The 27,828-nt window shown below is 38.4% G+C and overlaps 1 protein-coding gene and 1 long non-coding RNA gene across 9 annotated transcripts in view; one reads left to right on the top strand and one right to left on the bottom strand.

The window, feature by feature from the left end:
• Window positions 1–27,828, top strand: part of CNKSR2 (connector enhancer of kinase suppressor of Ras 2) — a 204,822-nt gene that overhangs the window by 27,908 nt on the left and 149,086 nt on the right. For all 8 annotated transcript variants that reach the window (XM_085050753.1, XM_085050763.1, XM_085050743.1 and 5 more), the window contains exons 2-3: window positions 8,630–8,793; window positions 20,745–20,947. In XM_085050753.1, coding sequence (XP_084906879.1) covers window positions 8,630–8,793; window positions 20,745–20,947 — 367 coding nt within the window. The remainder of the gene's footprint in view (window positions 1–8,629; window positions 8,794–20,744; window positions 20,948–27,828) is intronic.
• LOC146444229 (uncharacterized) lies at window positions 1,726–18,440 on the bottom strand. Its single transcript, XR_014849755.1, has 3 exons — window positions 15,853–18,440; window positions 15,528–15,595; window positions 1,726–5,049 (listed from the first exon to the last, which is right to left on the bottom strand). It is a non-coding gene; the product is annotated as an uncharacterized LOC146444229 (long non-coding RNA).

The following is a 27,828-nucleotide window of genomic DNA, read 5'->3' as shown; positions in this document are numbered from 1 at the left end:
CAGGAGTTAGTGAATGTGTTCTTTTGATTTGCTTCATTTGAGGGATTCCTGATATTTAATGATGCTGTGGGTTGTTTGGCTCCTCTCCCTTCCACTATCAAAGAGATTTCTGCTGCCTTTTTCAGCTACACAAACTTTTCAGCACATTTCAGCATTTCTCATGTGCAAAGGCCACAGCTGTAGTTGAACAATGTGTTCGTTGTAATCCAATAATAAAAGTCCTAAATATAACAATAATTATAACCCCTCAGACTGAGAACAATATTGATAATCAGGGATACTAATCCTTGAATTTCATAGAAATAGAGCTCAACACTGGTTGTTGCAGTGTTATCCATGTTTTAAGATTTTAAATACTTTGCAAAACTAGTAAAGATTTTGGCTTTTCTATACAGATGGGCATAATGGAAGCAAAAAGTACATAGAGAAATACAAATGATTACATTTATCAACAGCTAAACAGAACACTGGATATTATTCTTGTAATTAACAAGTCTAGCTTGCCATAATAAGCACTGATTGTAATTAGTCTAACTGATTTTATTAAAATAAGCCCTATTAGATACAGCACCCAGTTTGGTATTGTGTATCTTTAAGACATGCTTGTAATTAGTCTACATGTATGTTTTCGGTTTCTCTGGTTCCTTCTTTAATTTTCTTTTTTCAATAAAACACTTTTAAAATTTGGGCAGTGTGAAATTCTATGTAAAGTAGAGCTTTTAATGAGCCATGTATGATCCACACAATCTTGATGTTTCTGCAGTTTTCTGATGAACAAAATTGCCATGTATTGCCAACGTGGTCATACAGTTAATATATCTAGGTCTCATAAGAGTTTGCAATCCCAAAAAGAGAGCGTATCTGTGGGCACAGAAATAACAAATCTTTCAGAGTTGTATTCCTTGAGCAGGATTTAATTTTTAATTGCAGAATTCATAGTGAATTGAGACAGTACATCTTTCACCTCAGACTTCTCTTTTGATCCACTGCTATCACAAATACACTCTTTGACTCCCAGGTTCTTGCCCAGTGTAATGCCATGTCCTTGTTTGCTTGTGGCTTTTCCTTTGATGAACCACAGGTCCTTCTCCTGGCACAAACCTTAAAAAGAACAAGGCCTACAATATACTTCTATTTCAATTCCTTATTTTGTGTATCTCTTCATGAACCTGGTGCTTCCTTATTTACCTCACAGCTGTACACAGTACCTCTGGTCTCATAGCCAGGGTCTTGATACTTGTAATACCTTCAAGAGAGGCTGAATTTGGATTGTGTTGCTGCTTCTCACATTCACATCTTCTCTTTTTTGAGTTCTTCATTTTACAAACTTAACACACTTTTCTGGGTGTAGTAGTATATACCCAGTGGATATAAAGTGGGGTTTTTAATTGTGTTTCTCTTTCATTATCTAAAATAGCAGTGATGTCGCTGTTGAGCCGCTAGCAGAGAAGTAGAAACCCAGGTTCTCAGGCAAGAAAAGAGAGAGTTTATTATTTTGATTTCCATATATATAGACTTCTCACAGGTCACCCAGATTGGTCAGTCAAAAACCTCCCCCTAGGCCTAATTGGCCAGGCCTGAACTGCCCAAGTCTTGAGACCCCATTTGCAAAAACATTCAAACTTTATCTTTGTTTATAAAGCACAGCAAAATGTTCTCACGAGAAAGACCTGTGCTGGTCACACAGTACCTTTCAGCTGTACCTTTCAGCTAATGTTTTGGCTGAACATTTGAAGGTTCCTAGTAAAAAATACATCTAAACTAAAATGCACATAGAAAACATGTAATCTTATACTATATTCTATGAATAAGCATGTCATGCTTGAAGAAATAATTATTTGGATGTTCTTGGTAATTTTTAATGTTTCTCTTTAATGCTTTTGGAATTTTATTTTACTCTGCTATAGTCAGAGCGGGAGAAGGGAGTGAGAGACAGAATAATTCTACAGAGTGAAGGACAGATGTGTTTTGCAGTTAGAGGCTTTTCACCTGGAATTACAGATAAACAGTGCACAAAGTGATTGTCCAGCTCTTTTGCAAATACTGCTGTAATCCAGGCATTTGGCAATTCTTTTTTTCATTAATCCAATACCCATTCCCTAATCTGCCTGCAATTAATGTGATGGGGTTTTTTTCAGTTTCAAATGTATCATAATGTTTCTTCAATCTGTGATGAAAGCTGCTTCTGGTGGTTCGTTGAAAATCCTACCTGCAGTGCTCCTCTGGGATGGGGCATTACTTTTTTGCAGCCATCCTGTTCACAGTAGGCATTTGCCATCCACTGCACTTAAAATGTCCTGTTCTTTGCACTGTCTTTTGGCACTAATAACTGTGACATCTGTTTGTCACATATGAAGCCCAGGAGGTGCTGAAGACCCTGAAGCAGTGAGCATCCCTTACGTGGGCAGAGGAAAATTATCTTTGCCTCTCAGGTGGGGAAGTGGCTGCCTTGGCTTGCTCCTGGTTTCTGTGGTGACATTAATTCTGAGGGACATGGAGAGTTTCCAAATGCCCATCTCCCATTTAGAGATTGTAGGGGAAACTGGCCTTTCCTAGACTTGCCTCTAATGCTCTAGTTCTGGGGAGAAAATGTGAGTGGGGATAATTGCCTGCTGTGGCCTTCCAGCAGTGTCTGTGCCCAGGAGCAGCTCTCTGATGGAGGTAGAAGAGAGGGAGTAGTTTTCTGCTTGGTTGCCTTGCTCTTTGGCATAACTGCAGCTTGTATTTTTGTACAATTGAAGTTAATATGCTAGAGGCTTATCAGCTCTGGATTAGTAAAGCCTAGGTGCAAATGTATATGTCATAGCACAATGTTTTAACTTACCAGGAGCTCAGCTGAACACTCAAGTTCTAAACATGTAGACTAATACACAGTTTCAAAGGTGGTTGGTCCTTAAGAATAGTCAGCTTAAATTTAATGCATATTTAATGGTGAGCACAGAGAAAACAATTGCAATTTTTAAGAGGTCCCTTCCATCATGCTAGTTTAGGTTAAAATGTTGCAAGTAAAAGTTTGCAATCTGAAGAGGCATTGGATAGTGCTACATAAATGCCCACCCAGTTTACATTAAATTCTAGCTTACTTTTGTTCTTCATGGCTTGGTAAATTCTGTGCTACAGTCCATTGCTTGAATTTGTATTCATTATGGTATAAAAACTGATGGAGTTCAGGCACTTTTGTGATTGCAAGATGAATTGATTTGCCTTATATTTAAGGAAAAAAGTAAAGCCCCAGGCCTGTCGTTTTAGCGGTTTTTAGGAAAGCTTTGTATCTTTCCCTCCCATGCAAAATTATTCCCTGTACTGTTTGTATGTTACTGCTTTTAAGTAAGTGCTTGGTTTACAGAGCAGGGACTTGCTCAGGGAAGTTGTCAGTTTGCATTCTCACTGATACACGAGGGGAGTAGAAAAATATACTCCCTTGTCAAAGTTTCAGGTATGATAGTTAAACCTGTAATGTTCATCATCTTTTCCTTAACCTCTAACTCAAAAGGCAACTGATAAGGACACAAGGTCTGTTATTTCCACTGTAGTTTTTTGAAGAAAAATTCTTTTACCGCCAGTTTGGGGAAGAATATTCTGCCTAGTTTCCTCTGTTTTCAGGACTGTATCTTCTCACTGTGTCTGAGCAGCTGTTTTTAATTCAGATCTAGGCATAGAAAAAGCCTATTTTAATATTTTCTAGTCTCTTAGAGGTGAGAGAAAATACTGAGCTGCTTGCAGAGGAGGAGCAGACTGAGATCAGAGCCTCAGAATATATTTAATGGAGAGGCCCGTTTAAGTTTGAATTACCACAGATAAGCATAATGTTTTGTGGCACTGAATTATGAAGCAGTTTGTTGGTTAGCTTCTTTCAAAAGGTGACCTGTTGCATACATCAAAATAAGACAATACCTCACAATGATTGTGAAGTTATTAGTTAGGAGACTGTGAGCAAGGGAGATTTCCCTGGAGGGTAACGTGGGATCTTGCAGTCTTATTCCAGAAAATCATATGAGTAAAAAAATGAAATGAAACATTTCTTGATCAGTTTCTATAGTGTTCTTGTAATAACAGGAATTAATTACCTAGAAATCTGTCTGATTTGCATCTGCGAACCATTAAAATTGTTAGTGATTTGATCAACTCTGAGTAGGCCCATTCAAGGTAGAACTCAATGATGGAGTAGGGGAAAAAAACCAGCTGCAACAGAAACTTTTCTAGAGAAGGTTGTTTTGGTTTTTTTCTAATGTTTAAAACACTGACTCTTCTGCACAGTTTCTTTTGGAGGAGCTTTTTTTACTATTTTTGCTGTTTTTTATTTGTTTAATCCCACAGGTGAGGTAGAGCTTGCTTTAGACTTAATGTAAAGAGTTGTTCCTTTTCTGTCAATGCACAGAATAGTCCATCTGTGTACATAACACCTCAGGTATACACCAGCTAACAAAGATGGGCAATACGTTAACATCTTAAATGCTCTCGTAGGTGTGAATCAAACGAGTCAGGTAATGAGTGTGTAATGGGATCTGGACAATAATGCCAGACTCCATGGTCGATAAGCTCAGGTGGAAAGCATTTGGGGCAGGGGAGTGCTTGAGTAGTTAGTATCCCTGAAGGTCTGTGTTATTTCTGGAACTCAAGACCAGGAATCTTTCAAGGAAAAAAAAAAGGTTGTAGTATATATTTTCCTTTAAAGAGTAGTTTTAAAAAGAAGAGGACTAACATCATACAGTTTAAGAGGGCTAGTGTCATACTTTACCTCTCTTATTAGTAGAACACCTATGCCTTTACATATACTCAAAAAATCTTGCAGTTATTTTGGGTGAGGAGCAGAGTTGTTGAATTGTGAATATCTGGTTTTGATACACTCTGGGGCTTCACACATCCAGAACATAATCATGAACCTGGCTTTTGGACTGAGGCCACTTCTTGAAACTTCCAGGTGTGCTGGATACTTGACAACATTAATCTCACCCATGGCCAGGAGCAGAGAATAGTGCATCAAACCGAGTTATTTGCTGGAATTCCTGTAGTACATGGGTTGGGTGACGTCTTCTCATATGATGGCATCTGGGGGAAGAAGAGCAGACCTTGACAGCTAGAAAAATTACTTACTACATTGAGGTTGGGTGGATGCTGGACTTGCAGGAAATTAGGAAAAGACAGTGCTCTTAAGAAGTTGTTATTTTCACTTAGCTTCCTCTCCAGGCACCTAATGTTTTTTGGTACATCTTGTCCTGTCCCAAGGTAATGGCATCATCAGCTGGGAATGCTCATTCCCTGCAGCTCCCCTCCTGTTGATTTGAAGTCAGCAGTGGTTGGCTGGCTGTGTTGTGGCTCTGGGGGCAAAAGGTGTAGGGGAGGAATGCTGGTCTTTTTGTATTATTATTATCATCATCATCATTATCGTCATCATCATCATCTGTGCACAGTTTTGTTTACAAAAATAAGAGCTGTTCTTTAATTTAAGGAAATAAATGGCAGAAATAAATTACTTTAAAAGGATGTTTAGGGAATAAGGAGGAGTATTTGTGGCAAGCTATTCTGAAAACGTCATCCAATATATGGTTAAATTATTTTGTTCTTTCCTGGCTGTAGTTTTTACAAAATTGGTGAGTCAAACAATTGTCAGTAATGCTTTCGTTGTCTTAAACTTTTTTCTTACCCTGTAAGAACTACGTGCATCCATCTAGATTACATCTGAATGGCAAAAATACTTAGGTAGCAGGAGGAGGAAGAGTAATGCCTTTACTTAGAATTATCTGTCAGTAACTGTTTATTAAGTGCATCTGTCATGTCTTATTGTGGATTTGTGCTGCGAGTGCCTTAACTGGTAATTCATTTTTTTGATACCTGATGACGTTGATTGTTTTAATGTTGTTATTCACCAGTCTATGTAAGCAATGTGGGATTTAAGTTCAGGAATAGGAGAAGTACACTGGCCTCTCATCCAGATCATCAATAAAGATTTTAAAAAGGACTGGCCTCCACACTGAGCCCTGGGGAACATCATTTGTGACCAGCCACCATTGAACACCATTCACCACCACTCCCAGAGCCTAGCCATCCAGCCAGTTTTTCACCCAGCCAAGAGCACACCCATCCATGCCATGAGCAGCCAGTTTCTTCAGGAAAATGCAGTGGGAAACAGTGTCAAAGGCTTTAGTGATGTCTATGTAGACAATACCACAGCTATTCCCTCATTTACTAAGGGGATCACCCTGTCATAGAAGGAGCTCAGATTGGTCAAGCAGAACCTGCCTTTTCTAAATCCATGCTGGCTGTGCCTGATCCCCCAGTTGTCCTGTATGTGCCATCTGATTGCTCCATGACCTTTCCTGGCACCAAGTTCAGACTGACAGGCCTGTGGTCACCCAGACCCTCCTTGCACCACTTCTTGTAGATGGACATCACATTTACTGATGTCCAGTCAACTGGGACCTCTCCAGTTAGCCAGGACTGCTGGCATATGATGGAAAGTAGCTCAGTGGGCACTTTCACCAGCTCCCTCATTACCCTTGGGTGGATCCCTTCCAGCCCCACAGACTTGTGTGTGTCTAAGTAATGTGGTAGGTCACTGACCATTTCCCCTTGGATTATGGTTGTTTCATTCTGCTCCCCATCCCTGTCTTGTAGCTCAGGGGGATGGGTCCCTGGAGAACAACTGGTCTAGTTATTTAAGGCTGAGGCAAAGAAGACATTAAGTACCTTAGTCTTTTCTTCATCCTTTGCCACTGTGTTTCCCTCCACATCCAATAAAGGCTGAAGATTCTCTGTGGCTCTCATTTGGTTGCTAATGTATTTATAGAAACATTTTCTTTTTCCCTTTATGGCACTGGCCAAATTAATTTCTAGCTGGGCTTTGGCTTTTCTGGCTTTTCCCTGTATAACCTCATGACATCCCTGTAGTCCCCCTGAGTTTCCTGCCCCTTCTGCAAAAGATCATAAACTCTCTTTTTTTCCTGAGTTCCAATCCAAAGCTCTCTGTTCAGCCTGGCTGGTCCTCTTCCCCGACAGCTCAAATTTCACCCTATCACAGAATATTCTGAGCTGGAAGGTATCCATAAGGATCACAGAGTCCAACTGTTAAGAGAATGGTCTACACAGGATCAACCCTTCAACTTTGGTGTATGTTAGCACCATGCTCTGACCAGCTCAGCTAATCTGAGCAGCTGCTTACAGAGTAGGCCTCTCCTGCCCTTTTAAGATTTGTTTCCTGAAGAATGACTTGAGCAACTATTTGATTAGAAAGGGCAATGAAATGAAGGCATAGCTTCAAGTGCTTGATTAACATAGACCTTTAAGTGGCTTTGTTTTGGAGGCAGAAAATCAGGCAACAGGCTCTGGAATGACATAGTTGAAGTCTTCTGGAACTGGAGACTTCAGTATCTTGAGGCTGGAATGTTTGTTTTACAGCATGTTTGTGTATGTAGTTTCAGCGTGTGAATTCTAGAGGTTAAAGCCCTATGAATATTGTGCTGGTATAGCAAGGACAGAGTGTGGGTGACATGTCTTTTCACTATTAGGGATTGTTTGAAGACACCTATCAGAAAGACTGTATCTTTCAAGAATCAGCAAAATGAATGCATTCAGACTTTTGTCAAGTCCTGTTGCTTGGTAGCAGTCATGTTTGATCCCCTGGAAGGTATTCAGACACAAATGTTAAATGGACCACCAAATACACAAGAGTCTTACTTATCTACACATGACTGCAGATGCTGCAGAGCTTCCCTATACTGGCATGGCTCTCTTAGGCAAAGTCTAATGGGCAAGAGATGCATGATGGATTCTCTCACGTTCTTTGCTCTAAGTGCAAACATGGGGTCAGCTGCATGTCATTGGCTCATAATCAAGCTGAAGAGGTGCCACCCAAAGCAGGACCTGGTCCTGTACAACCTTGCATTCAGCCATGCCCTGAGCAAATAACCTTGCTGCCCTGTGCTGCATAACCTTCTAGGATATTTTTTGGCACAGTGGGCCTGTTTCTGCTCCGTGATTACTCTGTTCTGAGAAGTGCAACCAGGTCTTGATTTGAGTGGTTTTTCATGCTCAGAAAGCATTTATGTACTGTGACTCCTTAGAGGTTCTCTTTGAGCTGGATCTGCTCCTGCAGTTGGGGCCCAGTTTTTGCATTTGCAGTACTACTGTCTTGTTCTCTTGAGCTCTTTGCAGCTTGTTGTAGGGGCTGGCACGATCTGTGAACTTTCAGGTGACTCAGCAGTATGTGGGTGATATTGGAGTAGGAGAGATGCTGTGATTTGGCACTGCCACTTCGTGTTTGACTTCATGTTCCATTGTTCCCTCTTGTCCTCTCCCAGATGTGAGACCTCCCTAACATACCTGTTTATTAGGGGCTGCCAGATTGACATCCATAGCACAATAAACTACAAGAATTTAGGGCCTTTGTGTGGGGTTCAGGAGCCATTGGTACTGTCCACAGGTGAAAAAACTGTGGCTGTTTTTTCTCACCAAATAGCTCTCCAAATCTTAAGGTTTTTGGGTAACATAAAGTTTTTTTAATGTTAATATACTTCTCTTAAAGATAGGACAAGTATCTCATGTTGGCTTAATTTTTGAGCAGTTTTACTTCCTATGGCAGTACAAAATGTTGCTAACTTTTGTCTTCACTTCTTCCATCCTTTTGTTGCAGGTCTTGATGATTGCCTGCAGCAATATATAAAGAACTTTGAGAGAGAGAAGATTAGTGGTGACCAGCTACTACGAATTACTCATCAGGAACTGGAAGATTTAGGAGTCACACGAATTGGCCATCAGGAGCTTATCTTGGAAGCAGTAGACTTGCTCTGTGCACTGGTAAACTTCTTGGGGCAAAGTGGGGAGGAGTGAACAGTATTTGCATGTTCACACTTGGGGTATTTAAATTACTAGTCCTAAAGATTATTTATGCAGCTCAAGGAACTCCTGATGTATGAACAGTTTAGTATTCAAACCAGGGACAAGATAAAGGGAAAAAGCTATTGATAAAATGATGTTTGTTAAATAAACTAGTATCAGAGATTTAGGGCTTGCATATCTGTCTTTATAGAATAAAAATTTATCTGAAATCACAAAGAAACTAGACTGGGTTTGGTTTGGAATGTAAAATAGTTAAGTATGTGAATGGAGTAATTTAGTGTTGGTTGCCCTTTAGAAACAAAATGTTCTGATATTACCCATGTCATTCTTCACTGATCCTTTCATGCAAATTATGTTTTAGATGATTTTTTGAGCCTGATGAAACAACTGCTTGTATTTCTCAGTAGAGATGATTAAATACTGAAATAATTATCTCATGTGTAAATAATATATAGATTTTTGATGGAGCATACAGAAGGATTTTGGAAGTGGCCTTTTCAGTTAGGTCATGTCGTGCATATCTAGGATTATCTGCTCAGTGAGGGGTGTGGTGCTGACTTCACCCTTCTTATGAACTTCTAGTGTGTGTCTGTAAAGATTAGTGATAGATTGGGCACACTGCACTGTAGAAAGGATTGTGAATAGCTCTGTTAAAATATGCTTTACTGCCTAAAGTGGTGTTTTGTGGATTTTTAGTACATACTATTTTTTCAGGCCTCAGAAGGAGCTTTTAAGAAAGCTGAATCCTGGTAGAGGCAATCAAAGATGGTAGGCTGAAAAGCTCTTCAGAAGAGCTTGTCGGTTCTCCACATGCAGCAGCTTTTCTGAATACTCTGTTGTTGCATTTTTGGGGTGATGTGAAATGTAATGAAAAGGAGAGAGTGAAAAAAACCCATACCAAAAACAAAGTTTAAAAAAAAGGAGAAAGGCTTTTTCATACAGGAAAACATTTGATTTTAAACACAGATTATCTTCTGTAGAATACTGTTTCTAATAACATTGAAATGTGACTCAGTGCTATAAGTTAACTCATCAATTTGTTTTTTAAATGAGAAAGTTGCAATTATAAGAAAATGCTACTGATATAGAAGGGAACATAAAGAGAGTTATTAAAAAAATGCTTTTCTTATCAGACAGTGCAAAGGAAAACAAGAAAGTAAATACTTTAGTTAACTGACAAAGTCTAAGTTAGGGTGAACACCAATGATCAATTTTCCCAGTCACACAGAAAAACAGATTGAGACTCTTTGAAAAATAAAGTGCTTTTACAGAAAAAAAACCCCTGTTTATTAGCTGAAATTTCTTTTCTCTTTGGTATGTAATTACAGATATTATCTTCAGACAAACAAACACAACTTGTTTTTGTAGCTCCCTTATCTTAGGCAAAAGTATATGGAACCAAGTTGAATAGAAAATAAGGAATTTGTAGCAAAGGCTAACACTGCATCTTTAATGTATGCATCAAGTTTCTGTGTTCCTGGTCCTTGTAGAACATATAATGTTGTCTGCTTTTCTGAGTTTGTTTTAAAGAAAATTGCTAAAATACGTAGCTAAAACACAATGGCATGAGTTCAGATCACAGCTTCTAATTTAAGATGAGGTTTTGCAGTCTCACAGTTGGCTCCTGATGGCTCCTTGGGGATACAGAATGTTATTGTTATATGGATTTTAGCGGACTTAATTTGAATTTATTGTTCATCAATCAGATAAACCTCTTAGAAAATTTAATTCAGTGGCAATTCTTTTGGCTGTACTGGTCCTATACTTACAGGCTTTTTGTTTTTATTGCATCAGTTAGTATCTTTCCTGGGTAGAGCTTGTGTTTTCTTCTGATTTGACTCTAATATTAGCTGTATTGTTTAGGAGAACATTAAGCCTATGACTCTCCAATGTAGGATAACTGCTAATTCAAATAGCCACTATGCAAGTTTTTGTGGTTTTTTTAATCTAAATTTCTTTTCTTTTTCGCTGGAGTATGACAGAGGTTTCACGATAAAACTTAGCATCACTTAAAAATATATGATCCAAATGAGTTAACATCTGTTCGGATGCCAGAGATGATGTGTGGCATGATGGGCTATGAATAGTGAAGTTCATTATGCCTTGCAAGCTTAACCCCTGATTAATTAAAAAGTAATTATTAAAAAACAAAAGGATTGTTACTTCTGCCTCTCCCCCCTTTCACTCTGTGTTAATGACTGATCACCTAAACAGTTTTTGGCATTGAGGACAACTGAGGGGACAGAAACCCTCTCATTCTTCTCCCTCTACAGGGGAGAGTTCTCCAACACAGAATTGCTGCCGCTTGGGAAAGTTTCTGCAATGTTGATTGCTGATGTGCTTTATTCCTGCCCCCCTCCCCAGTATTTTTTTGGGGTAAACTTCTGCTTGCAGTTTCTGCCCTGGCAGCTGTGGATATGGCAAATGGCAAATTAGCTGCTTGTGTTGCATGCCTGTAATTCACAGGGCTACATTTTCTTATTGGGGGAAAGTGGAGAGCCTGAACAAGCGTATCTGGCTGGTATGGAGAGCAAGGGACCACTGAGTGGGGGCTGTTGAACTGTGCTGAACAGACAAACTGCCACAGTAATAGCTGGGAGCCAGTTATGATTGATAACACTATTTAAAGGATGTTCTTTATGGGTTTTTGACAGAAGGTGGGTGGGTGGCTGGCTATGGTCTCTCACATCATTCGCCTCCTGTCATAAGCGCTTGTAACAAATGGATCCTCCAGTGTTTGTGAGCTGATCAGAGGACAAATGGTGGCCTGTGCTATCCATCTTTAGTAGAGTCTGTCTTGGCTGCCAGCCTGCCATCCTGTGCTATTGACAGCAGAGCAAGCATTCAGGGGGTGAGATTCGCTGGTTTTCTTTTCCTGTGGTGCTTCAGAGCAGGAGGAATGAAGCTTTTGCCCAGCTGCTACTGCTGTTATGGGTCATGCTTGCTGATAATGGTGGGGGTGTACATCCTGCATACCACTGCTGATGCTGAACGTGCTCTGGGAGAGGGCAGGCAATCTAACTAACATGGTTTGTCTCTTCCCTCCCTTCAGACTGTGAAGGTGGGAGCACGTTCAATAGATTATCATGCCTTGGCACAGCTTTGTTTTGTAAAATCTATATGTCAGAAAGGGCAAGATAAATGAAATGTTCTCTGTGCTTCAAAGAAAGTAGTGAGGTCTGTAATGGTATTTTGTTGCTGCTAAGAGTTTGTTGCATGGTTTTCAAGGTGAGAAACCTTGAGAAGCCACCATGATGGATATATTCTGGCAGAGTTACTTTATTTCCAGCTAGACAAATCTCTTGTTCTTCTCTTTCTGTTTAAATTGGAACGTGCAATCACACTGGTGGTGTCAACAGGTAGATTTTTATTTGATGTGGATGGCTGTTTTTATTCAAACTAACAAAATCACCCAATATAATTGTCATCTCAAAACTGGCTGAAAATGGTAGAATAAGGAACCACATGTCCAGCTCTAGAGATACAGGAGAAATGGTACTGAGTTACGTGCCATATTTCTCCACTATTCCCAGATAATAAAACATACAGTTGTTCATCAGTTGTAACAATCACCATTTGGATCTTAGCCTCAACATGATCCTTTTCAATATGTGTGTGAGGGTGAAGCTAGTCTAAGATTGCTTTACATTTAATCATTAAACAAACAACAGTGTAGCAGACCTTCATCCTCACACAAAATGTGATGAGCCCTGTTTCTTTGATGATTGCTTTAAAAACTGAATGTGAATGAACAGTGCCAATGGAAAGTAAACTGAGAGAAGATACAGATGATGCTTACAAAAGGAGAAATGCATAATAAAGAATAAATTACTTAGATAATGCCATCAGATCACTGTATCAGTCATCAGCTTTACAGTGCATCTGGAGGTCTTGTTGCTCCTGCTATATATAACTGGACTGAAGAAAGCAAAGTAATGCATGTAATTCTTTTTCCATCATCTGTTTATCAGGAGATGGAGTTTCATTTACCAAAACTGGGTATGACCATATTTTGCTGAGTATCCACAGACTATAAATTTTATGTCTACTTGGTATCATGTTTTTCCGAGAAAACACTATGCACTGCCTGGAGAATGCAAAGGACTGAAGACTGCATGGCTGAACATGGCTTCTTCCATCTTTAAGAAAATGATCTAGTTTACCACAATGCCTTGATAAATGAGATGCTGGATGGAAATCCTTTTTTTAAATTTGCTTTACTTCTCCTAAATATCATGTTCATTTTGTTTGCATGAAGATTAAATTAGTTTAATTTGATTTTGAAAATATTTTTTAAACAGAGATCTTAAGATAGGAGATATGTTGTTACAAGAATATTTGAAGAGCTTCATAAATAATTTTTGGATGGCTTGAAGCTTTTGGTTAACAAAGAACTTCATAATAAAGTCCCTGTGAACATGTAAAATAATTCTTCTGGGAATCTTCATCTGTGTTGAATAGAGTTTGGTTAAAAAATATAACAGATTTTGCTTTATAGAGTCTACTGGTTTTAGTACTAGTTTCATGCTTGTTAGTTAAATCTGCTATGGCTGCACAGGAATTTATTGCACACTATGTTTGAATCTGTAAAGCTTGAAGGTTGCAGCAGATAAAATAGCGTTATTATTTGGCAAAGAAAACATTGGTGTGCGCTAACAGCATGAAATTACTTATCATTTACCACTAACACAAAACATTTATATGCAAATGAATGTAAAAAATAGACCTACTTTACCCATGAATGATTTGATTCCTCTTAAGAATTATTCCTTTTATCTTAATTTCATCTTCCTGCCATTTCTCACACAGAAATACTTTCCTTTGCACTTATCACTAGTCAGCTCTTAAAACTGTTTTGTCAGTAACAGTGAATATTACACTTAATCATCATAGTGTTAAATGAGGAGGGCTTAATTTCAGAATGGGGATTTGTATGTAGTGAAGGTGGAATTTGCTGTTAGTATTCTGAATGCTCATAGCAGAAAAATTGCTTACCCTTTTCACTATTGCCCTTTGCAAGTTAAAGTTCTGCTTATATGTCATATATCATATGCCTCCCTGTCCTCAGCCTGAGCTAACCTAACTGCAGTGCAGGAAATCCTGAAGTCCATCACCAGATCAATGAAACTAAGGAGCTAAAGGGTTTCTGATAGCTCATACAGATCACATTGAAAATGTGTTAGCAAATATTTTACACAGAGCTGCAGTAAATCCTATTTACTGTGTGCCAAAGGCAGTAAATATGTCTATATGCAAAAGGTGAATGTCCTTCCTCCCACTAGCCTCACGAATCAGTTATGGATCCTAGATACTTTTTACATATTTTTGTTTGTTTGGCTGGAGTTTTTTTGAGGTATTTTTTGTTTGTTTGTTTTGTTTTGTTTTTTCTTTGGAGTGTTTGGAGGTTTGGGCAAGAAAATGTGTACCCTGGTTCACAGTCATAGCATGGTTTGGGTTGGGAGGGACACTTATAAAAACATAAACCCCTAGTTAAAAGCACTGAAAGAACTGTTACAATGTAAAATGTTTTTAAAAGGTAGTGTGCTCATAATACTGACTTCCTTTTTCAAAAAAATATTTTAAGCTGTTGATTGGTTGTTTAAGGCTTTCAGAAATGCATGTAACTGAATATGGAACTGGTAGTTTAAATTACAGAGAAATAAGAGCACTTGGCTAGCTAGGGACAAAATTACATGAGAAAGTAGAAAAACAAAAAAGTAATGAGCACTTGGTCTTGCTGAGTCTGTTGATTGAATAAGAGAAAGAAAAATAGTTTATATAATTGCTCTATTAGTGCTACAAAATATGGCCAGGGCTTGGCTTTTTGATGTGTCTCTTGATTGTGGTGTAGAAAAAGAAGGGCATTTTTCAAGAAAGGAAACAATGATAATGATGACTAGGAATCATTCCTGGGTTCTGCAAGGCTATAAGTATCAGGCACCTGAGGGTTTTTTCTGACTGTAAACAAGTAGGACAAATATTTATACACTTTGAAACCATTTGCCTTTTAATCACTGTATGTTTAATAATTGCTGTAAATTGTGTCATTTGAGCTATCTGGGGTTTTTGTCCTTATCTGCTTATTCTGTGTTTATGAAACAGATGTGTTAGGATCATGTGTTGTGCACTTCTAAATTACCCCATATGTCAGTGCTATTTGAAGGAGAGATAACCTTAGTGTTGGCATTTCGAGACGCTGGAGGAAGGGCCGTTAGAAATATATGTTGTAGGCAGATTTGATGAGGTATAAAGTTACATAAGGCACCTTCCATATGACAAGCTGTGATATCAGTTGCTAGCAGCTTTGGGCTGGTAAGCTATCTGCCTCATGCTTTGTGGGATGCGTTCAGCCAAATGTTTTGGAGAATGAGGTTCAGATGCATTTTGTTCATTTTTAAAATCAGCCTTGGAGAAAAATGTTGGAGCTCTTCTTGGTGAATTTTTGTCCGCCACAAATTTTCAGGTGTGGTTTTGAAATGGCTGCCATGTGCGGTGGTATCCATGTGATGCTATTTTGATTAATAATTCAAAATCTACCTCAGGCTTCTCAAGAAAGGAAGACCCTATGAACTCTACTGTTTCCAGGTTGCTTGTTTAAAAGCAAATAAATAAGTAATATATGCAGAAATAATACTCAAGAATAAGTGTGGAAGATGAAAGCACTGAAAGATAGTGAGAAGAATTATACTCACCTAAGGTGATTTTAAGTCCATTTCTTAGCAGCCATATGCTATTCTTTCCTAAAATTCCTGCATTCATCCTGTGAATAAGTGGAAAAAGACTTTTTATTGCATTAGAGAGAAAACTTATTATTTCATCCTTGTGACAGTTATCCTTATTACTGAGAGATATCAGATGTAATTGAGAACTTGCACTTCACACATAATTTATTACTCAGTACAGTTTTCTAGACTATAAAATTTGTCTTTTCAAAAGGTTGCCATTTTCTTCCTTCTTTACAATATATTGGTTTTTTGTGTTACAAAAAATATTTACCAAATTAAAATAAACCTTTACCTTCTTCAGTTTATACAGTCATGGTTGCCTTCTGCAGAGGCACAGCAGAAATTAATCGATGTAAGCACTGCTATCTGCTCTGCTGTCTGGTGAAGATACTGCTTTTATGTTCTTGCACCCCCAGCACCAGTGTTACAGTAGCATCTTCAGTTCCCATCTTGTGTCTGTTCCGTAGATGTTAGCACTGGTCACTGCATGCCTTTTGCTCCAAGTGGTTTCCAGCAGTATGATTTTCATGGCTTCTGTTCCATAAGGTTTTCAGCTTTCTGGGCTGAAGAAACAGTCATGTAGAAAGATAGGCAGAATGGCCATATGCTCCTGTCTGGGAGTGTTTGTAGGACTCAGTGTCACTGAACTTGATGTAGCATTTGTGCTTGGAGATGTAGAAGTGTTTATGGTTGCAAAAAAGTTGTGATTGAGACAGCTGTTCTAAGGGATTTCTGGATTTGTTAATGGAACTGTGGTTATGTCTGTATTGCATGTTGCCATGTGTTTAGATCGGAGCTTGGCTTATTAAGGTAGCTGAGATGTCCTTGCACTTACTTGCAATGGGCAGTATAAAAATACCCTAAACTACAGTCCTGCCATCTTCTAGGCAGTCTGTCTGAGCCAGCAGGGATAGTTACCACTGTATGAGTTTGGAACACTTTACTTTTCAACCTGTACTTACAGAGTCAGATGCACTTCCCTCCAGCAAGAGTCAAGTGAATTTAACACAGGAAAGAGATGAGGGGTTTTTTTGTTTGGGGTTTTTTTTTTTTTTTTGTTTTTGGTTGGTTTTTTTTTTGTAATTGAGGGAAGCAGGGAGCGCAACTACTGAACACTGGTGGAGCTAGTTGAAGAAAATTTTCCTTTACTTCCGCATTTAGTTAGTGAGCTCTTCCTACCCTTGTGATGCTGGTGCAATGATGGCCTGGCAGAGGGACTAGGCTGGCTCATTTCACAAAAATACCCGGCAAAACTCATCAGTGGTAATTAGAGCTGCTGCTTGTCAGCATGTGAAGAAAAGAGCTACAATTCTTCACTCACACTGTCATGTGAAGCCACAGAAAAGTAATTAGCAGGTAAGATGTCTATTAATAGCTCCTACCATCTATAGTTCAGGCACCTGCTGACAAGCTATTACTCTGTGCAGCTTAGCTTCATCAAGTTCTTGTTTTATGATTTTCAGAAGAAGCTCCATTAGAGCCATTTCTGTTGAGGCAGGGTGTCTCTGAAGACATTCTGAAGACATTCTGTGGCTTCTCATTGTGGGAGTGGATGCCTAGACTTGTGTCACTTCTCGTAATATGTGCAAGCATGCAGAGATTTCTTTGTGCTTCTTTCAGTGACTGTGAATATATTTTGGCTAATGAAAGCGCAACTCATGTTAGTGCTGGCTAAATGCAGACTAGGGGAAAACAAAGAACTGTCTCCTTTGCCTGCAATTATCTTCTTACAGTGCTTGAAAATAAATGCAGTTCATTTCTAAGAAACCCATATTGTTAATAGTATATTATCTAATGTAAAGTATGATTAAATTTGGCAGTTTTTATTTAAGCAAGCTGTTCTCCAGCATTAGAACACACAGCTCTGGTCGCTTTTAATGTGAGCCAGAAATATTAGTGATACACAAAGTGGGGATTTTGTTAGCTTGGCTGCTGTTTTAGGATCCTTCTACTTAAAGGCTTTAATAAACACAGCTGCCCAAAATTATATTTTGCCTGAAATTTATCTCTGTGTTTTCCATGTCTGGCTTTATCTATATCATATTATAGGTAGAGGCTTTACCAAAGTCAGTGCTATTGTCATGTAAGACTGAATTTACATGTGGCTTACGGTCAGTGTTTTATGTTAAAGAACACTCACACACATACACATGCACATTTGATGAATATGTGTGAAAATGGGCTTTGAATCTCTTAACACTGCCTTTTCCTTCCCTCATATCTGACAGTGAAAAAAGGCATCTGAAAAAGAATGTGGCTGTAGGTGGCCATCACTTAGATATTAAGAGGAAGCCACTAAGCTTTTAGAGCTGATTTGCTAAAGAAGCATATACATAAATGCAGCCTGTTTTCCTGTTGTAGAAAAAAAAATGAGTGTTGTTTTGCTTGGTCTGCACTGTTCAGTATTGCAGGTTTTAATTTCTCCTGGTGCTTTACTTTCTGGTGGTACTGGAGGTCTGCATGCTGCATGCCAGGGCTCCCGCTGGGCTGGGCATGGAATGCCTGCTTAGACTGGAAATAGCACCTGCCTGCCCAAGCAGGTGAGGTACCGACAAAGGTGACAAAAAGGAGATGGCAAAAGAGGGAAAGTTGAAATAAGCTGGGGTAGTTGAGGACCATTGGGGTCCAGCCTGGGCCTCAGCGTGGCCTCCCCTGGCCGTGGGCCCTGTGTGGGGTGTGGATGGGGAGGCAAGAGAGTGCCTGGGCTCCTCCAACTCCCTCACATCCCCTCCCGCCTTAGCTTTAGTTTTGGACAATCACACTTGGCTCCTTAGGAGCAGCCTGCTGAATTAAGAAATTCAGTGTTTCATTGTGTTGGAAAGAAGGCAGCCTTGCGAAGAAGGCCTGTGGCCAGCTTGAGGCCTGCGGTCGTACCCTCTGTGTCTGCTTTGGCTGAGCTGTAAGACATTTTTGATGACTTATCATTCATCCAGAGTATTTTTCTTTTGTTTCTCCCCTCATTAATTTTGTCAAAATGAGCTAGATACTGAAGAAGCAGGATGAAGTAAGAACAAACCTGCTGTCTTTTTCAAACTTACTCCTAACCACCCCTCAATCCCCATTGTGCTCCCTCAGCCAGACCAACCACAGAAAACTGCAGAAAAAACATATATTTTTATCCGATGTTAATCTCTTTACTTTGGACTTATTTAGTAAGTTATTAGTTATGAGCCATTTAGCTGCATAATAAAGTATGTTTTACTTTTCAATCCCAATTAATTGTTTTCATCTTGCAATTTTTTATTTATAACCTAATGCTATCTGTTGTATAATTGCTCTTGAATATTTACACGGTGGAAAAGTCACTGCCCAAACATACAATTTGTCTGATTAGAGACTGAATGTGGTGGCAGGGAGCAGCATCTGCGTAGTTGAGAAACATGCCTGCAAAACCTTCCTTGCCCAAAATAGGGGTGTTCACAGAAGTTCCAGTAATGGTTTATAAGTGCAACCTTAGTTTATGGTCAGTGCCCCCTTAAGCTGAGTTGCAAAGTGCATTCTCTGTTGTGGAAGAATGGTTGTTCAGGCTTATTTGTTGGCTCCCTGCCGTAGTGTGTTCAGTTGACAACACACAGAGCTGGCTGGGAGGTGGTACACAAGCTGTGTGCTGTAGTCTCTCCTTCCCAACATGAGCACCCATTGGCATGGGAGTGGATGTTGTGGGAGGGCTGGGCGCTCACTGGGACTGGCTTCAGTAGAATGTTCCTGCAGTCCCCATGAATTTAAAGAGGATTAAATTAATTTAGTAGATGGTTTGGATCAGGAGCATGAGAACTGCTGTAAATAATCACCACCTCACACCCCACCGCCCTCAATTCTTACAGAAAAAGACTAAGGTAAATAAGCTTCACCAGTCTTAAATCACTTTTGGTGGGTGTATCTCTTCTCCCATCTCTTCTTGTGGACAAATCAACATGGGAGGCAAACCAGGGGTGCAGGAGAAGAGCTAGGGAGGACACAGAGTATCATTAGGAATTAGATTTTTTTGTGTGCTTCTGAGGGGCTTTGTGCATCCTCCTTTGTCGTTTGTGGTAGGAAATGGTCCACGTTCTGTAATGAGTAGCCCATTGTCAACTGGAACAAGTCAGTACCCCATGCTATCACCTTGTGATGTGGCTAAAGTGAGAATCTTCAAAATTCCACTAATCTGTTAGAGGAGTTCTAAACTCAAGTCTGTGCAATTGCTTATTCCTTAGCAAAGGCAAAATAAGATGTTTTTGTAATAACTATCACTCTTTGTGTGTTTGAGGAAAACAAATCTGTTATAGAAATAACAGATCGCTGATGGTACTATATTATATTGTAATTGAACATTAAATCAGGGCATTCTTTAGTGCTGTTTTGCTAACATTTCTACTTTTGAAGGATTTCTAAGTACTATTTGTTAATATTTCTGCATAATTATTTCTGTTTCTGCTGTGCAGCTAAGGAATTTAAGAGATTGACTCCTAAATGGAAACAAAGTTTAAAGCATGACTTTAAATGGGCAACATAGAGGTTGAGCGGGGCAGCACAGTGTTTTCTGGTCTGTGATTGTGGTGGTCTTTTACTGCTAAAAGGAAGTATGCTAATTAACTTAGATTTCTGAAAGCAACAAAATCAATTGTCTCAAACCATGTCCATGCTGCATACTTCTGCTAGTTGCAAGCCCTCGTGCCAGGTGTGTCTTAGGAATTACTGTGAGTACAGACGTGGATTACTGATCCCTAACCATCAGATCTACTGAGAGAACCCTCTGATTAAGGACAGGCTGGATGGGGCTCTGAGCAACCTGCTCTAGTGGAAGGTGTCTCTGCACATGGCAGGGGCATTGGTGCTAGATGATCTTTAAGGTCCCTTCCAACCCACACCATTCTATGATTCTGGTGATCTGCTGGCAGTGATGCACTGCTTTGAAAAACAATTTTACAGACTATGTTTTTATCTTCATTTTTAGATGTTTTTCTCAGTACACTTAGAATGAGCTAAAGGATCAGTCATAATTTTGCTCTTCTTTTCTTCCGCTTTTATGCGCTTCAAAAACAGAACATGCTATACATTTAAAAAAACAGAGTGGGAGTTTTTTTACCTTAATTATTAGGAGTGGTTAAGTTTTGAAGTAGAAGGGCAGTCTTGTTGTTCTTGGTTCTTCCTGTTCATCTGTAAAGCTAACTTTATTTTCTTTTTATTTTTTTTTCAATGCAGAATTATGGTTTGGAAACAGAAAACCTAAAAACCCTTTCTCACAAACTGAATGCATCTGCCAAAAATCTGCAGAACTTCATTACTGGGAGGAGGAGGAGTGGTCACTATGATGGAAGGACCAGTCGCAAATTACCTAATGATTTCCTGACATCAGTAGTGGATCTGATTGGAGCAGCTAAAAGTCTTCTGGCTTGGTTGGACAGGTAAAATCTCCCAAATTTCTCACAGGTAACCAGATCATGAACATGAAAAAGCCCCAACTTCTTTACAAAATGTAATGTAGACACTGAATGGAAGCAGAATTAATTCACATATTCAGAGGGGATGTTTGTACCAATTCTTTTTTTTTATGTTTAGCATGTGATTCAAATTAGCTTTTCAGTACAATACCTCCAAATGCACTGTGACCCTATATGTGTATACAGTAAAGCAACAGGATGACATCATTAGGTTATATATGTTTTTCTATTAACATAAATTAATATATATCATGTTATTATAATAAATTATATATAATATATAATACATATAGTATGATATAATTAATATAATATTAATATTAACACTTTAACCTCTGTAAATCAGATTCATTGCTTTGATGCTGTCAAATGCGATTCACAAAATTGATCACACTTTTCATTACATTGGTGTGAAAATAAAGTTATCTAGTGCGTGTGTGTATAAACATGCATGTTGTGTTTTAGGTTTTTTAAATGGCAGTGAAATATCTGAAACTGCACAGATGCAATAGGAACCATTCTACACTTTCACCTCTGTTATCTAGAAAGTATGTGGGACCAGGATTAAAATGCTCCCATTTGCTACATTTGTAGTGAACTTGTTCTAATATTAACAAGAGTAATATGCAGGTATTTAAGATGATCATTGAAATTCCTAAAGTGTTTAAAATCAGTCTATCAGTGTGTCTTTATATAATGCATCACAGTGAATTTTCATCAGAGAAAATAAAATGCTTATCTTGATTTACTTTGTATCCAGCAACTGAAGTTTTGTTCAGAGTATGATCTTTGTGTGACTTAAAATTCAACAGAATTATCTGAATTTACTGCTTTTTGTTTCATTATCCTGAGGAAAACTGGCTTCTGTCCCATAAATGATTTCCATATGAATGGTTTAGGTGAGGCCTGAATCTTTTCCATTTCTTAAGCTGACCTGCAAGCTCTTTGTTTTATTCAGGAGAGTGCAGCTACTGTTGCTTCTTCTTTTCTACTCCGTTTCTAACCTTTCCCTTAGTTTCAAACCCAAAGTACCTAAAGTTGGTTCCTAAATTTTTCTTTCGATATTTAACAGTAGGTGTGTAGAGAAGTAGTGCAATCTCGTGGAAGGACTTTAGTATTGAGACTTGAAAAATTTGGAGTATATTTTTAGCTCTGTCTCTAACCTGTTATTACTTGGAAAACCTGTAGGCTTCACTTTTTCTCCCTGGAAAATCATTTTTGGCAGAGAGAAACAAATCATTCTGGGCTTTATAATGGAAAGAACAGTAGAAAAAGATATTCTTCTGCATAGACAGATCAGCTTTTACCACTTCTTTCTATTTAGAAATAACCTTGATTGTTTTCTTGTTGAAACTGTGATTATGTTAGTTTCTAAGTCAAGGTTCTTTTGGGGTTTTGTTTGTTTGTTTGGTTTTTGGGGTTTTGGTTCTTTTTTTTTAATAGTCTATTATTAAGAAGTAAGCTTTCATATATATACACACACATGTAACACACTGTAAAATAATGGGGTTCTTTGCAACTTCATATGAATTTTATAATTGAAGTTCAGGAAGAAGGTAGTTGTTAATGCTAGAAAATATCTGCATCTGAGGGCTGGGGTGTCACTGCAGTACGGTGCTCTGTGTGCACTTTTGCATTTAGCTGAAATGGAATGACAGCTGATCAGACCCAGGAATTCCAAGAAGTTAAAAATGAGGGCAGTCATGGTAGTATCACACTTTCAGCAATGCTGTCTTGACTGTCCAAAAAAGGCTTCAAATTTCTCGGAAAGTCCTTTTGAAGATCTAAACACCTGGTTCTAAGAAGTGTTTTCTGAAACATTTTAACACGTTTCTGATTTATAAGCATTTGGGTATTTTGGTAAGGTTTTTCTTTCTTGCTTGTGAAGTCCCCAAATGAGGATGAATGTGGACCAATAACTGCATTTTTCTCAGGAAGTGGCAACATTTGGAGATCAATATGATTCTGCTTGTTGTATACCTTCTAAGAAGGTATTGGAGCCACTAGGGGGAGATAGAAAAATTTTATAAATTGATTATTGAAAGTAAGGAACATGGATTTAATTTTATTCTGCACACCTATTACTATTAAATCTGGACCCGAAGTCTTAGTTTCTTGGTTGTTTCCTATTACCAGTTCCATTTCTGGATTGTGAGAGGGAAGACCAAACCATATAGGGGGAAGGAATGTATCAGCCCTGTTAGGCTGCTCCTATGCAGTGGTTTTTGAGGTCTTATCTGGGAAAACCAGCTAGCAGCAGCTCCAGCTTGCATAGGCATGCAATGATGTGGTTTTTATGTGTAAGGAATGGTGGTCACCCCATGGAGGTTGTGCTTCACTTGTCACTGTAGTGGGTGCTGTTTTTATGTTTCTGTGGGACACTCAAAATTTTAAAGGATTTTTTTAGGCCTGGCACAATTATCTAAAGGAGTGTGAGAGCTGTGATTTGCTGAGTTACTTTCACTGTGCCTCTTGCAGTGCCACTGTGCAGGGCTGATCCAAGGACGTTCTTTTTTCCAGGTCTTTGCCTGGAGCAGTCCTACTTCCAAATGTATGTCAGAAATTGAGTTTTACTGAAAATTAGGGTAGCTTTTATTGCCAGGCTTTAAAAGTCTTTTGGTTTAGTTTCATATAGGAGCTGGAAAACTTAGTAGAGAATTCTATTTTCAAAAGAAGTTGGCTGACGATTTTGAGGAGCATGAAATAACTCTCCAATAACATCCTGTAAAGAAACTGTCATCACACTGGTACGTTTTAGTCTAATTTTAACTTCCTGTTACTTTCTCAGCCCACAAAATGTATCCTCTCTTTCAGAAAACTTCATAGCTTAAAAATGTTTTGCTTTATAGCTTTTCCCTAATCTTTAAATCCTTCCAAGTGAATTTCCTAACAAGATTGGTACTTTCTTGAAAAACTGTGAGTCTTTTGTGAAAGGATGATGCATTTCTATTTGATGCTTAACATAATTTAGACTGATGGAAAACCACACTTTTGTCTATGGCAACAAACTACTTACCTGATGCTCAAAGCATCTTGGCATTGAAATATCTTCTGCCTACTCTATTGTTTGGACCTTGTTATCTGGAGCAAGGACTCCTTATACTGGATATCTTGAGCAGCATCAAAAGAATATTTTGGATCTTAGCAATAGGACTAACACCTGTATAAACTATAAAGGCAGACTTAGAGAAGAGGGATGAGGAAGGCTTCATTGTTTTTAGGGCTTTATTGAGTCTTCATTAAAGAGGCACTAAGATAATGTGGTAGTTTCTTTTTCTCTTAAGAGTTTAAGAAAATACAGTCAGCTTCCCATGAGATAACTACTACAACATTTTGCGTCTGTGTTGTGTCACTGATTTTAATGGTCGTGAATTAGGATTTGTCAAGCACCACTGGATTTTTTTAGTGTACTGTTTGACTCAGCCATCTGTGTGGGCAGAGATTCAATATGTCTTTCACAGCAACTCTTCTGTAGCTCTTGTTTTGCACACTAGCACTATCCCCTTTTTGGAAATAAAAAACTTAAACTGCTGCTGCAGATTACACTGCAGTCTAAGTAGGAGGAACAAAGAGATCTTGTGAAGATAGATTTTTGTTTTCAAGACTTTCAGTGCTGTGGCCAGAGAAAAGCTAGCAGGCTGACAAATGTGCATCAGTCTGATTAATTTACCACTGCTGTCTGGATACATGATACATGAACAAAATGGAACAAGAAGGTGAACAAAAAACCTAACTGTAAATAGAAATTGTTAGTTATATAAAATATATAGATAAAATTGCTGGCAGAAGTGACAAATTGTAAAATTTCAGAGTAGAAGGCTTTTTTGCTAAGTCTAGGCCTGCTTTAGGGTCATTCACAGAGTGGTGAGGTGTAATCCTTAAACTTCTAAACCCCAGGTGGGCAAATTGTTTTGATACAGGCATAAATTACTAATATTCTGTGAAGCACTTATACTAAGTAAGGGTAAAATCTTTCCCTGAAGTTAAAGACATTCAAATTCTTCAATGGTTGACAGCAGAACAGGATCTCCAAGCCTTACACCATGGGCTTTTTTTGGTGATGCCTTTGATACATTAGAGAAGTGCAGGCTGCAATGACGTAAATGCTCTTTGTTTATGACTGAACAGTTCTAGGTATTCAGATTTAGTATACCCTTTAAGTCTGCTTTGTATGAAAGCATTGTAGTAGCAGAACATGTTCCCCACTCCAAAATGGATGTCCTGCTTTTCACCATTGTGACATACTCAACGCATATGTTTTCTTCTCTTCTACTGTAGGTAAAATGTATTCAGCTGGGCTTCTTTTCCTCATTGTTTCTGGTGAATAAGCCCTAGTGATGTTTATGGTGTGACTATTCTGTAATTTTAAGTAAAGAGGAGCATTGTTTGTAAGCCCATAACTTCTTACATACAAAGAAAGTGTTACTGATTTAGAGTCTCCTTTATGAGAGGCTTCATACAGTCATGTTAGCTGGTTATTGGCTATTGCTTGTCCTGACAGGGTGAATCTGCTTTGCACAAAAGATGGGGGAGTAAACAAATGAAAACCCAAGCAAAAAGAAACAAAAGACTTCAGCGACTCTACTTACCATGCAAATATTGCACTATCTGTCAATTGGGTTTTAGTCTTAAACCTTTGAATCTTGTTTCCTTTATGCATTTCCCTTTATGCTGGTTTAAATGGTATGCCAAACCTGTCAGTAAGGGCTGCCTCAGAATGCTATGGTACTTAACTGTATTGTGCTCCTGGAACAGCTGTAAATGTTTAATAGAGCACTCATTTAAAGAATTCCTTTATCCAGTGTGAATTTTACTGCATTCCTCCCTGATTCTACATAAAGCAGTTCCATTAGAAATACAAATTAAATGTTGGTTTCATGAAAGCCTAAAACTATGAATCTTAGCTGGCTTAGACACAGTCAATATACAACAGTATTGTGCATTCAGATTTTTATTTGAACTTAGTATGTTGCCTTTGAAGACTGAGTTATATTACTGCCTTGGTTGCCTCTCTCTTTAAAAGCTTCTGGACTATTATGTTTAATGAAAAGGCTCTGAGGATGTTTTCCCTTGTTAAGATGTTAAAATAAGTATGATACTGGTATAAACCCCTCACAATGTCCATTGTTATAAAATATCTCAATACCACAAGTAGTGGGGAAATATGATTAATTTTTATTTTGTGTGATGTTTTTTACTAACAGCAGTCTGTATTTGTCCAAACTGCAGCTTTTAAAAGTGAAATTTTTATTTCTATGTATCATTTCCCTTTAACTCAGTGTTATATGAAGAAGGCAGATGAGGAGGCTAAAGCGTATGAGGACAAAAAAGTTGATAATGTAGAAATACTGAGGGTATGCCTCTCCTTCACAAATTTTTAATTGTTTGAAGGATTTTCCTTCGTGTGCAATCAGCAGTTGTGAGTATTAATAGCTGTTGTACTGTATTATTTCTTAATTCTGTGATGGAATTAGTTGTGCTATATTAATGTAGCTGTTTTTTCTACCAGTCCTTCAGGGTGGTTTAATTAATGAATGTTTGATAATATAATTTTTTTTTCATTCTGAAAGGTGCTGATACTGCTAAAAATGCTAATTAGGTCTCAATTCATATAAGTATACACACATGCATGTGTGTTGCTGCCTAGATTACACGTGTATAAACAAATTTCAGAGATTTTTTAGATTATTTATGTCAAACACTGGTTTAAAAAAATGTGAAAAGAACCAGTGGCTCTGTCATGCCTTGTCTTAGGAAAGCCTTATGTCCTATAAATCAGGGTATTGAAGTTGATTCACTTCAATTAAAAAAAAAAAAAAAAAAAGTAAGCACCAATACATTTTCCCTGTGGATGAGGTGTTTTAAAGCTCATCATCTGGCCGTGGTGTCTCATAAGGTAAAGGATCACAATGTGGGTTTGCACAGTGGAAAAATTTAGAGGTTCCCACTTTTCCAGTTGTATTCATTATCACAAAATGCGTACAAACTTAATTATCCTTGAAACCTCTTACCCACTCGTTTGTGAAAGGGGTTTGAAAATGACAAATGCCTTCAAGTGTTGGAAAGGAGAAAGATGGAGAAAATGTGGGACTAAGAGCAAAAACACCCTGCATGTGTTAGCAGAAGCATTCATGTGATTATGTACATTTATTTTCCTTAAGATATCAGATGTAGAAGGGATAGACAAAGAATGAAAAGAGGAAACCAGCAGAGGTTTGGAAGAGGAAATGAGTGGAAAGGGCATGTGGTCAGGTAGGCATGCTGTGGAGCTACAAAGGTGTTTTCATGTGGGTGTTGCAAAGAAAATCACAATTTTGAAGGAAGAACAAATGAATTACAAGAGAAACCGTAAAAAAGGTTCCACAAAGAGGGAAATGTGTATTCGAAATATCTTGGAAGTGATTGCGAGAGGTGAGACAATGAAATGCTGAGATCAATGTCTCAGCAGGAAGTGGGGCAACATGTGGCCCCAGTCCAAGGCAGTTCTTTAGTTCCTGTTTAACTTTAAAAGAACCAAATTGGACAGTACATGTGTTGAAAATTGCAATTTTTTTCTCAGGGAATTTTCTTCACTGGAGCTGTATGAAGTACCTCAGACCTGAAGGTCCAAGGGACTGTGAAAAATGTGTCTTTGAAAGAAAAGCGGAGAAATTGAAAGGTGATAGAAATGGCTCTGCCAAGCCAAGGATTTTTTTTTTTTAAGTAGAGAGAAGTGGTCTAATTAAACAGAAAATCTCTTATACTTGATGTGTGCCTTGAGGAGAAAAGTGTTTTAGCAGCCAACTGAAGTTATAGTACATATAGGATTTATTGGCATTTATACAAGTTGATTCATCTATTCACAG

This window comes from Lichenostomus cassidix, chromosome 1 (genome assembly GCF_008360975.1).
Source record: "Lichenostomus cassidix isolate B80296 chromosome 1, HeHo_3.0, whole genome shotgun sequence".
NCBI classification, from domain to species: Eukaryota; Metazoa; Chordata; class Aves; order Passeriformes; family Meliphagidae; genus Lichenostomus; species Lichenostomus cassidix.
This window is presented reverse-complemented; position numbering and strand designations above follow the sequence as displayed.